This window comes from Channa argus, chromosome 2 (assembly GCF_033026475.1).
Source record: "Channa argus isolate prfri chromosome 2, Channa argus male v1.0, whole genome shotgun sequence".
NCBI classification, from domain to species: Eukaryota; Metazoa; Chordata; class Actinopteri; order Anabantiformes; family Channidae; genus Channa; species Channa argus.
Genome location: NC_090198.1, coordinates 17,333,393 through 17,347,071, shown reverse-complemented (window position 1 = coordinate 17,347,071; position 13,679 = coordinate 17,333,393). Strand labels below are relative to the sequence as shown.

The window sequence follows — 13,679 nt, the reverse complement described above, 5'->3', positions numbered from 1 at the left end:
CTCCTCCCTACCTCCAACCAGTTCACCGAACACAGACAGTAGCTCTTCTGACCGCTGGTTTCCATAGCTTTTTCTGTTTCTGCTCAGGTCAACAGCTTCAGTGCACGTTGTCGCTGGTATAAATGTAACCTCACTGAAAAGCTCTAAGATTGTCCCAAATGTCTTGTGACGTCAGCCACTAAAGAATGTGACAGCTAATGATAAGTGATGAAGTGAGATTAAATGAGATCATCAGTCACAAAGATGAAGATACTGATAAATGTTGTGTGGTCCTCTATCCATGTGTGTATTTGTGTGTCTGCATGATGTGTGTGTGCACGTGTGTGTGTCTTAGGTCGGTATGTATCATGACCCTCATGGCGAGGATGGTACCTCCAAGGAGAACCGAATGATCTTCACAGAGTCCATGCCACGGAGAGTAGGCAGCTTCTACCGAGGTAAGAAACTGCTACAAACTGTGTATAGTGTGGGACCACATACAGCATTGCAACGTTTATAAGAACTTAATGACAAGCATGACTACAGATAGTATAGATAACAGACAAATAAGAAGACTTTAAATATTTGACTTATGTTTAAATACACAATGCAAAAATTATGGATTTTGAAAGTGAGAGTGCATCAAAAAAAACGTGAATTTATTCTGAGAAGAGACCAGCAAACAGTCAAATCCTATAAGATCATTAGACTTTTAGTTATTTTCTCTCCTTGTTTCCCTTCAGTTCCTTCTCCCAGACCAGATAACCCAACCTCTTTCCATGATGGTGTTGGGCAGGGTCGAGGGCCGGTTGTACCTGTGGTATCTGGAGACCCTGTTGCCATGGCCAACCACTCAAAACGCCAGACTGCATTTGACTGGTGAGACTTTATCTTTTATTTGAACTGGCATGGCATGGTTATTGTCACTGTCACTTCAGGCAGTGCAACAATTGGACCAAAGTTAAACTGTGTGTGCCTGACTTTACCTGACATGTCCACATTTTCAGTTGTTAAACAACAAACTTCACTACAGTTTTTACTGTTAGCCACTTTGTTTCTGCAATACGCATTGCTTTGAATATGCTTTGACTATGTAGGACTGCCGCAGAAGCAATGGTCATGAATCCTCCAGAACCCACCAAAGAGAAGGAAAAACAAGGCTTCTTCAGAGCCATTAAAAAGAAAAAGAAGAAGGCACAAATAGTAAGCTCATTTAAGTCGTCACATAATTTCATTCAGCACACATAAAATTTTTCCATTGGTTATAAAGTAGGCTTTAACGTGTTTATATGCTGTTTGATTGCCCCACCTATCATTAATACCCCGTTGGACATCATCATAATGATGAAATTGTGTCCGTTAGTTTGGATTATTATAATAAAGAGGAATAATGGCCAAAATATATGAAAAAGAGTTGTAATAAAACAAAATGATCCTGTTCATCTAAACAAACAAGCAAACAAGTACCTCTGCTATTATTGATGTTCTTCTCTTGTATCTGTTAAGTGATATTTTTTTAGATGATTAGGGATCAGGTGCTGCAGTTCTTTTGTTTAATGTCAGAGGTTTGTGTTGAGAGTTGTGGCTGTGCGTCTTATGCTCCACAGACGGACATGGAGGACAGGAGGAACCCCAGCATCAAGAAAAGTCTTTTTCCCCTTTTTAGCTCTAAGAATAGCTTAAAGCACAACTCAGCTGTCAAAGTTCTACCCGTAGTCGCCTCGCCTATGGTACAACACCAGCCTACTGCGCCCTACCCTGCCTCACCAGTAATCCAATCTCAACACTTTGGCTGCATGTTAACTTACACTGCACGCACCATAATGATACAGTTTGAAATCCTTTCAAACACCTGACGATTGACTGATTGAGAAATGTTCCAAAATGAAAGGATTTCAAATATCTTTTGAGTCTGCTGCATGGTGTTTGTGCATCCATTTTGTCTTGCTATAATAATGTATGTCAATCAGTCTTTTCACATTGAACATTGCTTCTAAGACATGGATTTTATGCTGCGGTGTGTGCAGTTTGTGAGGCAGACACTACTGCAAATTAAGACTCATCCTTTCTAAATAAAAATTCATTTTAAAATTTGAGGGTCATCAACAAATTCAGCACAGTGTTCAAAAATAACAAAATCCACCTGCCAAGTTGTTCTTCTCTTCAATCAGTGTAAATATAATATCTTTTTGTTTTTAGAAAGTTGATCAGACAAAGCAAGCATTTTGAATACATCATCACTAAATTAATGGTTAATCCACAGATCAGAAATTACATGGCATTGAAAACTGTTGTTTGCATAAACACAACCCTCAGATGCAGAACATCTGTATAAAGTCATCACTAATCTCCATCTGTTAGTGTTTTGTCTGGTGCTGCCAGGGTGGTGCATGAGGAGCCTCACCAGGATTTGAGATGTGATTTGAGTCAGATGTGTTGTGTGATAACTGTGATAGTCTCACTGGAGAGAGACTTGAGGTAAATGTTTTGGACAACTAATAATATCCCTGTGTTTTGTGTCTGAAATGTTAGGTTCCTGGTAATGGACAAGAACACATGTCCCTGCAGAGGAGCTCCAAGTCGTCCTCTCATTACGGCAGCCGTCGGAAAAACCGTGAGCGCTCCCGAGACCGGGAGAGAGAACAGAGCCGGGACCGAGATCGAGACAGAGAGAGAGAGAGAGAACGGGAGAGAGAGCAAGAGAGAGAAAGGGAGAGAGAGAGGGAAAGAGGAAGGGAGAGAGAGAGATTGAATGAGTGGCCACCAGACAAACCAATAGACTCCCACTCTCAGGTACATATTTACAAACCGGAGAATTTAGTTTGTATGTGGGTGAAGGGTCATTTTCTGGGATGTAATTTTCTACCAAAAATATCTCATATTATCAGTAATTAATATTTTAATGACATATATGTAATTTATGCTATTTATAAGCAGCATGAAAGCTATGATTTTTATTGAAAAAAGTCAATAAAAACAGTAATAATTGTTTCAACTCATATTTACTGTTTCGGAAAACAACAATTTCAAAGGACAATAATTAAGACAGAAAAAACAGTAGATGTATAATGTTATTTCATCATAGGTGCACAATACTTCTAATACTGAAACCAACAATTAGATTCATCATCAACACATTGGCCAGGTATTTTCTCTATTAATCAGTTGATTGTTCAGTGTTTAAAATAAATTCAAGATAGTGACATATTTAGTGTTTGGTTTAAAATTTGTTCAAATTTCACAATTTGCTTATATTATATCAAAATAGAAAACAAAAACATATCAAAATTGTTGATTAGTTTTCTCTCCATCATCAATTAAATTAATTATTTAAGGTGCGGAGTCAGGGTCAACAGGGGCCCAAAATGTTAATACATCCTTGACACAGACAGGAAAGGAACAGCAGAGTGAAGAGAGATGGACTAACACACTGTTGAATTTTGTCTTTTCATGAGATTTGTGGACAGCAAGATAAAAAAGAAGTTTTATGCTTAAATTATCCATTCTTCTCCCACTAGAGCCAACCGCTCAAGTCACTCCGCAGACTCCTTCACCTCTCCCCTTCCTCCTCAAATCAAGTACCACCTCCTCCTGCTCCTCCTCCAGACCTGCGCTTCCAAGCCCCCCTCCCCAATCCCCCGCAACCCACCTCCAAAGTAGGCTACTCTGATGGTCGGGGGCACACCGAGAGCAGAGGGCACACCGGGGTGAGCAGCTCTGCTCAGGCTAAGAGCCGCAAGGTCACCTATCCCATCCCCGGACAGATCGAGTCCAGCTGGCATGTATCTGCTTTACAACGGGCGGAGGGTGCTCAGTTTACCCCCGAACAGCTGGGCATAAAACCTGGGAAGAATGGACCAACGTTTACCCGAGCCTCCCGCACCAGGATGCCAAACCTCAATGACCTGAAGGAAACTGCGCTTTAAAACCCATCCAAACCACACCACCTTCAATATGGCTCCACCGTGGAAGCATCTGCCAGCTGGAGACATCATGGTACTGTAGTAAAGGTACATAAAATCCCGTTTCACTGGATCAAGTCTTCACTCAGAAGTGTCGTTGTCTGCTGATGCTCATGTCTCTGAAATCTACAAAAACTAGATGATGACAGGTCAAACCTCACTAACAGTGTTTAGGGAATTAAAGACAGGAAAGGGCTCACTCCCTGTCAGAATGCCAGTGCTGTCTGAGGTGTACCTTCTCTCTCTACCTAACAAGGTTTGAACATCATAACAAGCTGACATTTCCTGTCAAGGAGACACTGCCTATGTGGCCTCTTTGCTGCCATCTTCTGCTCACAAGACATTACTGCAACACATCAAGACAGCCGCTGTCATGCCAGTGGCCAATAAACTAAAATGTTTTTCAAGCTCTGATATTTGATAATAACTTCAAAAAGATTTATATCAACATTATTTATTAAATATTTATTTGTTTTAAATTCAAGGATATAAGCTATAAATGACACAGTATGTAGGCTTTATGGGAATATTATAAGGTAAATAGAATTAAATGTGTAATTGCAAGAGCTTTAGTTTCGACACAAAGAAATGCATAGATATTTATGTGTTGATAATACAATATGTCACAAGGAATATTTAATAATGGTGAATGTCCTCTTTTGTTAAATTTGATATGTTATACCATGTTACTTTTTCCTTTTTTTTTTGTTTGTTTCTACAAAATGTAAAGAAATACTGATGACTACTTGTTGCCCAGAGTGTTAAAATCTCGCACATTACATCTAGTGAAAATCCAATCAACCCTCACAACATCAGTTTTGAAGTTTTGTAACAAGTCGCGCTGTTTGTCAGAAGGGTTTGGTAGCAGAATAGCCAGAGTGAGACTGTTAGGCTCTGTGCTTTACGTGCATTAATTGTCAGTTCATTTAATATCACCATTTTATAATAAGCCACATTTCCAGCCTTTTAGCTCTTTTATCAGTGAAACAGCTTTCCAGCTCCACGCTGCCATGTTGGTTTTGTCGACGGCCTTAACCGCAAGTAATCACCACATAGCCCTGTTTAAAATTAGCCTCTGATACATTAGAAGTGTTTGAACATAGTAGGAGAGTTCTTTATTGAAAAAAAAGCATACCTCACCTCCAACCTTTAAGATGTTTAAACGATACATCTGGTTAAATTCCATATTTGTTTTGTTATGTTCATCAATTCCATAATGAATCTAAAATCAACACTGAATAAGTCTTCTACTGTCTGTGGTGCCAGCCTGGTGTAGTTTATTGCTCTTTGTCACACTCTACAATTATGAATAAAATACATGTGTGACTTTCATATACTCCTTATGCCAAAAGTGCACATAATCTGCAGCTGGAAATAGTTCATTTAAAATGTGATATTTAAACATTTGCTAAAAATCATTGGCCAGCACTGGTTTAGTAAAAACAGACTATGGGCTTGAGGCAGGGAGCCAGAAACAGACAAGGCAAAGTGGAAGTGGTGAAGTAGTCCTTTAATTAGGTTAAGTATTAGGGTAAAGTTTGGATTCCCCTACAGTATATGCAGTTTTAGTGTAAGGGGACGCAAACCTAACACTAAGTCTAACATTATACCAGTGCCTATTCAGCTAATACAAATAGTCTTTAATCATCAGTAGTATGTCTTAATCTAAAATACTTCAGTAACTTCTGTAGCCAAATAAGTGTACAAGTATTATCTTATGAATATAGTTCCACCACGGCTTGGATTTGGTCAACACGATATGGAAAAACACCAGGCTTATCCTTTAATAGTTTTTTTTACATTTTCTTTGTGTATTTAAAAAACTCATGTCATCACAGTTTTTGGAAAGGTCTTTTGCAAATCAGAATTCTGTTTTCTTTTTTTTTACATCAATACTCATGATCAGGGATGATTTACTGGACTTGGTCATTCAGTAAGCATTTACTTGTTGTCTACTGACCTGTGGATGATTTTTTATAACTCAGTTCTGTAGAACAAGATACAATTTGTGGCCTAGGCGAAGTTCACATCACTGTTTTAATTTCAGTCTCATTTCTGTCCTTCATCTCTTCTTTCTCCTTTGTGATTAAAAAGCATAAAATAAGAAGGGGAAAACAAAGGAAAGAAGTATAGTTGTATTCGTGCTAAATTGAAAAACAACAACACAAGACTGTGGTATGGACTTTTTCATATTTTGTTCCTTTTTGAATAGTTGACAAAAAACAGTAAACAAATTAATTACATGGCTCGTTGAAAGCAATAACATTCAGAAAGAGACTGATGCAGATTCTGCAGTGACTAGTTAAAATGGAGCAAAATACAGCATAGAGAAGAATTTTTAGCATGAGACTGATTAACATGAGAAGTTTCCTAAAGACATCACTCTAAAATATTTTCTTTTATTTTCAATTTGTCCTTGAACTTGTCCTAAAAGACAGGTTCAACTGCCCCATGTTGTGTGTTAATGATTGTAAATGACTGCTGATGTGGGTTTGTTTGTATCATTAATGGAACAGAGTGATGACAAACTTGCCTTGCCAGTGACCTGAAGCCTTACATTAGCTTACTGGCTCCACACTTCAGAGGGAAATAGAGGCTTCAACCCCCAGCAAGTCGCGTACGCTGGGAACTGAGACGAGTTCCTCAAACATAATTTTTTGTTTTCATCAAGCTTTCCCACTTCTTACAGGGTGTAAATAAAAATAATAGAGTGTATCTATACTGACCATTCTACTTTAAAAATGGTAGGGTCTCATAATAAAAACCAACTGTACATTTTTAAATGCCTCATATGTTTTTTCTGTAAGCACAGAGACACAACACAAGAACATATGTGACACAGGTTTTAATGTAATCGTGGTTGAACAGTACATACACTACAGAATACATGTTCAGAGTAAAATAAATGTGTTCCCTAAGCACCATGGGAAATTCAATTGTTATAGAAAACAAACAGGACTTAACCACAAAAGAAAATTACATCTGAACTTTAGTGAATTTTCTAATCCTGAACAGAGATTTTACCTGAGGTAATAAGAGTCTTTACAAGCAAACAGCAAATTGGAAGTGAAAGCACGGGTCTGTTTAAAGGTCTGCTATCATTAACCATTTTTTAAATCTTTGGTCACAACTTTATGGCTGTGGCACTGTGACCAAGACCATTTATTTATATTGAAGACAAAAAATGGTAGGTGAGATTTACAGTAATAGTTTTATATTTCTACTTTCCTAAAACACCTGTCCACGGAAGTTTTAGGCAAACAACACTCAAACAGGTGAAAATAAAAGCATTTTTTGGCCTGCTTTCACCTGTGGAGTAATATACATGCTTAGAGCAGCAGGATGGTATAGTATGCATGTTACAGTGCTAAATTAGTTAGTGCAGTGTGGGTAATTGATGAGATTTGGTTAGTAATAAAGTATAATTAATATAAAGGAACAAACTGTCAGGCTTCAGAAACACAAACAATACACACGGTTACCAGGAAGAAAAATGTTGAATATCATCAGCCTCATCTATGTTAAAGGAAGTAAAAACGAGAGAATGTGTTTCGGAAGAGCTTGTCTTCCAAACCAGTGGCTACAACCTCCATAGCAGTGCTGCCTCTCCAGGCCTAATTATTGCTTTGAATATATGCCATTTTGTTGGAAAAGGTACGATCTATTGAGAACTCAAAATAAAAGCCCCCTGTGTGAGGCTGGTTTAACACAGACAATGGAGAGTAGAATGAATGAAAGCTCATTGAGCATATCAAACAAATATTTCAATTAAATCAAGTTTTTGTTTGTATTTTTATAAAGGTTTTAAAAAGAAGATTTTGTCTCATAACAGGAGGGGGGCAAATCTGTGAGTTCTGTATAGCTGACCACATACTTAATGATGATGAGAGGGCTTTAGGGTAAAGATAAGTGTTTGGAGAAAAGGCCTCGGGGAATATGGAAACACAAATTCAAACGCATCTGTTCATGCATAGCAGCAGCTCCAGGCGCAGAGCAATGCGTGTGTGCCATCCAAGGGGGAGGATGCGGATGAATCTTGCCACAATGGGCGGCCTCAAGAGGTTCTGCACTGAAGAGGAGCGGTCAGAGTTTCCATAAAACACCTGAAGGAAGAGTGAAGAGCAATGTAAATACAGTATGCAGTTCCATTTAAGCAAATTTCAACATTGACTGAAAATAGTTTTTCGAACCTGCAACCTTGTGTGTGGCAGTGCTAACCACCCTATTATTGTTTTTACTCCTACTACAGTTTAAATAAAAATAATGATGATATTGTAATAATTACTTTAGATATTGACTATGAGAAAAAAGAATACAATACATCCATCGTTATTTTACAAAAGGTCACATCGCTTACTTTTATTCAACTCACAATGAAAAGTAGTATCAGTTTTAAGAAGCTGGAATCAGAAGGTGATCAACTAAATGATTTGAAAATGATTTCAGAAGTATGATTTGATAACACAATGAAACACTGAAACATCAAATATAGCACACATTTATAGCACACATTTAAACAGAAGAACGCTTCATCAATATCCATATCAAAATGAAACCAGTGGAGTCTGAGCACTTAGCTCTGGGTGTAATAGTAGCTATATCTAGGTGTTATTGCAGTATTCAGTGGCCATTATCTGTTGATATCAGCACCATATCCATTGGTCAGTAGGCTCGGTACAGTAGGACATGTGATAGTATGTTCCACAGTGTTGTTTGGGTTGGCACAAAAATATATGCTATACATACAGTACATACTACATTTCTAGCGCCTGTAATATTCACTATGTCTGCAAATTGCAATATGCATTCTGTGAGTTCTGAGTTCAACTGACCCTGTTGTTTCCAGTCTGGTCTTTGTAATAGATCCAATTAAGTTTTTCATCTGTGCGGTATTGAACGCTGTACTTTGTAACCCACTCGTCAGCATCACAGCGGCCCTGGGTGAGGATTCCTGAAACCACCATCACCTCACTTAGGTCAATCTGCAGCCACTGGGTGTTATCCTGAAACTTAGACAGCCAGGCACATCTGGAAGATAAATACAAGCACTGGCTATAAGGCAGTAGTAGTTCATTTTAAATTACTGACATTATCTTAGAAGGAATATGAAAATTAGAGCTAATTAGAGAAAGGTGAGTACAGACCTTTCTTTACAACAGACATTTGAACTTGTCGTAATAGGAAAAGCACAGCTTTTATGCTACCAACCTTAACAATGTCTCTGTTGTGTTCAAATGCCACAGTAAATAATGACAGTGTCACAGAGAACCAGCATAACCATATTCTACTACAGTATATATTACATAAACTGTAGATAGATAGATAGATAGATAGATAGATAGATAGATAGATAGATAGATAGATAGATAGATAGATAGATAGATAGATAGATAGATAGATAGATAGATAGATAGATAAAGTTTGTGAGGACTTACCCGAAGCCCTGACTGTTGAGCCGGGCCTTGTTCGGGAGCCATGAGGAGAACCAGCCAGTGTACTGGTCCTGGTTGGAGCAGGTGATCTGGTCTGGATTCACAGATCCGGCTTCAAAGCCCAGAGGTTTGTGGTATGGGCACTCTGCAGCAGATAAGACACAGTTGTCAGAGAGGTTTTAATTTAAATCTCTTTTGTGTATTCGAAGCCACCACCTCCACGGAGGAGAACACAAACATGCTTGTGTGCAGATAGGCTTAAAAAAGCACTGAAATGTGACCAGCAAATGATCATCACTAAGCCTCTGTGGGGTCCTAATTCTCCATCTCTCTATCCTTTCCTCATGCTCTATTCCCACCCCTGCTGACTCCATTCCTCACACTCTCCTGCACCCAAAAGCCCCTGACATTACAGCCCCAGTGTGACTCATAACCCATTTTAAAAGCCTGCAGTTTAATTCTCCACAGTGAGAGATCAGTGATGTCCATTAGGGCGGCAGGCAGACAGATGGCCATGTTCCCCTCTCCACAGCTTTAGCTCTGCATTGCTCTCATGTTTTGATCCTTTAATCTTCCCTCTCCCACTCATTAAAAAACACATGAGATCAAGCAATTTGTTGATGTCCTAAATCATTTATTATTTTACCACAATTGAGGAAATTACGTTATTTCCCCCCTAATTTCACAGAAAGAAATGGATGCATGGAGCAGAACTGTAGTAGAAGTAGCCTGCTGTGCTTTTGTTTACTACTGACTTAAGCCTATTTGGCAAAGGGGTCAAATCCTGTCTAATCCCAGTATTACAACGCATAGAGCAGCAGTGTCTGTGTTAGTGTCGGTGAAGAGGTAAGTGTTTATATAAGAGTAATGTGAGAGACTCTGTAGTCCTCCTTAGTGTATTCTCGGGCTAATATTCAGAAGATTGCATAAATGTGAAAACCAAGAAGAGGGACACACGATTAAAATAGGAGATAGAAAGTCTGATGCAGCACAGGAAACTCCTTCTCACTTATCACTTCTCATCACCAGGTCCATGTCGTGATAATTACTGGTTTCTGTGATTGTGCAACTGGCACAGTCTATTATGAGCCCAGTAATCTGAGCATCATGTTCTGAGATAATGATCATCTGCTGTACTTCTTTCTCTTCTCCGTCACCGGTTGCCATGTGATTTGTGGCTCAGTTGACACACACTGATTCAGTAAGGGAAATCCTTTCACTGTATATCCATTCTTCTCTTCTTGTAGACTGACATTATTCAAGTCTGATCTTTACATCTGGGGCCAAGTGAGGCTTTGTGTGTTTGACTCCTTGCTTGTTACAGGGACATGGTAAAAGGGGATGAGCAAAATGATGCAGATGACACTTTCTATTGTTGAAAATTAGCACATTTAGAGGATTGTGCAGCCTTGGCAGAGGTATTTCTGTTTCTTTTCATGGCTCTGAGGATGTCCACAGGAGCATGTGCACCCTGTGGTGTCAAATCTGGTGTGTTAGGCACTCATGCATGTGCAGATAGAGATATGCCTTCTTTCTGTCTCAGTTGCCATCACATACACATATCAAAGCTATCTAGTAAACTGACTTTGTCTGGATTCCATAATGAATCAATAATTATAAAGATTGTTTGTGATAGTAAATAAAATACTGCTGTTTTCAGGCTGTTGGGCACACAGCATAGAGTTTTTGATGTTGTCCTCTCTATGTCAGATCACTGCTTTGTGATTTCATTATTGAAAACTCTCCCATCAGAATGAACCCCTCCTTGTGTATTATTTTTGATAACATTTGCTTAATCGCAAAAGAATTAAAAATAAATTACCAAAGGTTATTTAACAAAAATGTCCTCATTAGAAATTTTTTTAGTGAAGTGAATATCATGGCAAATTGTTGTTGTCATTTGTTACACAAGGAAGCCAAAAATCTGTTATGTTTGAACAAAACATCAACTAGATATTTATAGTATGTTCACTAAATGAAAACCATTCAGCTGGCAGATTTTAAGAAAATAAATTGAGCGCTGCATTTCTTACCTGGCATGCAGTCTATTCCTCGCACCATGGAGGATCCAGACCTGAGGAAGTCTGGTTCTCTAGTTGGGGATTCAATTCCTTCACAATCACATTTGCAAGCCTTAGTCCATGTCTCAGACACACCCATCTAGTATAGACAAATGCAAACAGTATTAAATTTACGCTATTTAAAACTGTACCAAAAATAAAAAGAGGTCTATTTAAATATAGATGGTTTGCAAAACAATTAATTAATGCATGTTTGAGAAGAAAGTGAACCTTATACTATCTGATCAGTCCAGATATCCTGTATTTTTAATAAAAAATCATTTCACATTGACCAATGCCAGCTAGACAAAGATTGATAAACTCAAACCTCAGTTGTTTCTTGTGTGGCTGATCTAACAGATAAGTTAAGTTCTTGTCTGATATGTCACTGTTTTGCAGAGGGGGCTTCTTACCTCTTGAGCATGAATGCTGATGCACACTGTCCAAGCAGATGAATTTTAAAAAAAAGGTGCAGGCAGTCCATTAAGCACAGAAGAAGAGAACATACTTTGTTAGTTGTCTGTGAAATCAATCTGTGAGTGTAGCCATATTTTTTTAAAATGGCAAAATGAAAATAAAAATAACTGAAAACAAAACAAATTAGACATTAGAGTTTTAAATGTTTTCTTTCTTTAATATTCTGAATAAAATTTTGGTGAATATCTACAAACACAGACAAACAAACAACAGTACGAGGACTAGATTTCAACTATTGATATCCTACCGTTCACTCCTACAAGAAGCAGGGCCAGCAGGAAACGCTTCACATTGAGAGCCATATTCCAACCTGCTCCGAACTAGACAGGATCAACAGTGGACTGAGCAGCCAAGCCAGGAGTGATAGAAAGACTGGATTACAATAATCCACAGGACACTAATGGCCTTACCTAATGCCATCCTTATCTGACAAAGCCCCTCCTCCAGCTGTTCGCCCGTCATCATCAACACCACCATGTATTCTGAAAATCACTGCGTAGTCACAGGGGTCAAGTAAAAAAAAAAATCTAAAGCCAAAATATTTAAACCATGAGGTCACTGTTGTCACCGGTCAGTTATCTGACAGATTCTGCGTGTGTGTGTCCCACCGAGAGCGTGAGGGAGAAGAGAGGTCACAGGCTGATGACGCCAATAGCAAGTGCATCGGCCAATTTGTCATTATTACATTTTAAAGTCTTAATATTAATATTTTTATCACTATCAGAATTGGTGATCCAGCATTGTAAATATGCCAAACTGTCACTGGATTGAAATAAAACTAAATAAAAAGTGTACTATAGAATAAAATCTAATAATTCTCACAACTGAATGTTTCTAAAATGAAAGAAAAGCCGTTCAAAGATCTTAATGATGAGGGAACAAGTTATATATATCCTTACTGATAATATAAAAAACTGATAATACAATTATTGAATTAACTATGAGAGTTTTAGATTTTGAATTGTGTCTCTCGGCAGATCTCTGGGCATTTAAGCAGTGAAGTTACTATTTAAACAAGCTGATGTGTTTATTCTGCTAAAATTATCTGATAGAGGAATAAAGAGGATTTATAAAGCAGACACTGTGTTTTAGTGTGATAAACTAATTAGTTTTGAAGCATTGCAGGCCATGGAAATGGTGCTTCATTGCCTGCAGTGATGAAAACAGAATAATGAACAATTTTGTTCCTGTTTTTATTTGATCATGACCTCTTCACTCAGGCTAAAGATGTCTGAACTCACACTGAAGGTTTAAAGCCAGGTGGGTGAAAGTAATTAAGCCTAATTACACAAAGCTGTTTTCAATTTGTGTCCATTAAACATCCTCCTCACTCCCTGCAAGCGTTACCAGTGGCCATATAAAACAGCGGCTGACTCCTTTCTGTGAGATTTCTTGTCTGAAGCAGCAAGATGAAGGCTCCTGCCAGAGCAGCACACAGGGTTCCTCCACAAACAAAGAAGAAGGTTCGGGCTTACGCCACTCTCATCTACAAAACTCATAAAGAGGTGAGAACAGCAAAAGCAGTCACTTGTGTGGTCTTGTGCTTGAAACATGAACAAATTTAAGAGTGACTTAAAGTAACAGTAGTTCAAAAACTTTTTCTCCTATAAATTTTCACCTCCTATGCAGGTCAGTCCAGTGAGGATGAGTAGTTCAAACCTCCTGGCCAGCCGGTTGAGTTTTCCCAGACCAGTCCTGCTCAGACTGGTGAGCTCAGAGGCGTCTCGGCTTTCACGGAACAACAGATTAAAAGTAATTACGCTAAAGGA

At 38.4% G+C, this 13,679-nt stretch overlaps 2 protein-coding genes across 12 annotated transcripts in view; one reads left to right on the top strand and one right to left on the bottom strand.

Moving 5' to 3' along the window:
• The window catches only part of cdkl5 (cyclin dependent kinase like 5), a 32,449-nt gene extending 27,677 nt beyond the window's left edge, over positions 1-4,772 (top strand). For 6 of the 10 annotated variants that reach the window (XM_067495997.1, XM_067495998.1, XM_067496003.1 and 3 more), the window contains 6 exons: positions 335-437; positions 723-858; positions 1,077-1,182; positions 1,587-1,748; positions 2,512-2,772; positions 3,498-4,772. In XM_067495997.1, coding sequence (XP_067352098.1) covers positions 335-437; positions 723-858; positions 1,077-1,182; positions 1,587-1,748; positions 2,512-2,772; positions 3,498-3,905 — 1,176 coding nt within the window. In that variant the 3' untranslated portion in view covers positions 3,906-4,772. The remainder of the gene's footprint in view (positions 1-334; positions 438-722; positions 859-1,076; positions 1,183-1,586; positions 1,749-2,511; positions 2,773-3,497) is intronic. The other 4 variants (XM_067496004.1, XM_067496000.1, XM_067496007.1 and 1 more) reach the window with 4 other exon arrangements.
• A 2,017-nt stretch (positions 4,773-6,789) lies between these two features.
• rs1a (retinoschisin 1a) lies at positions 6,790-13,396 on the bottom strand. Of its 2 annotated transcripts, XM_067496015.1 has the most exons (8): positions 13,258-13,396; positions 12,321-12,402; positions 12,158-12,230; positions 11,847-11,872; positions 11,407-11,533; positions 9,377-9,518; positions 8,774-8,969; positions 6,790-8,044 (listed from the first exon to the last, which is right to left on the bottom strand). In XM_067496015.1, exons 3-8 carry the CDS (start codon positions 12,210-12,212, stop codon positions 7,892-7,894), a joined length of 699 nt encoding a protein of 232 aa, XP_067352116.1. In that variant the 5' UTR covers positions 12,213-12,230; positions 12,321-12,402; positions 13,258-13,396; the 3' UTR covers positions 6,790-7,891. The 2 variants fall into 2 exon arrangements, with proteins under 2 accessions (XP_067352116.1, XP_067352115.1); XM_067496014.1 differs by lacking the exons at positions 12,321-12,402; positions 13,258-13,396 and having other exon boundaries at positions 12,158-12,271.
• Positions 13,397-13,679: the final 283 nt, after the last annotated feature.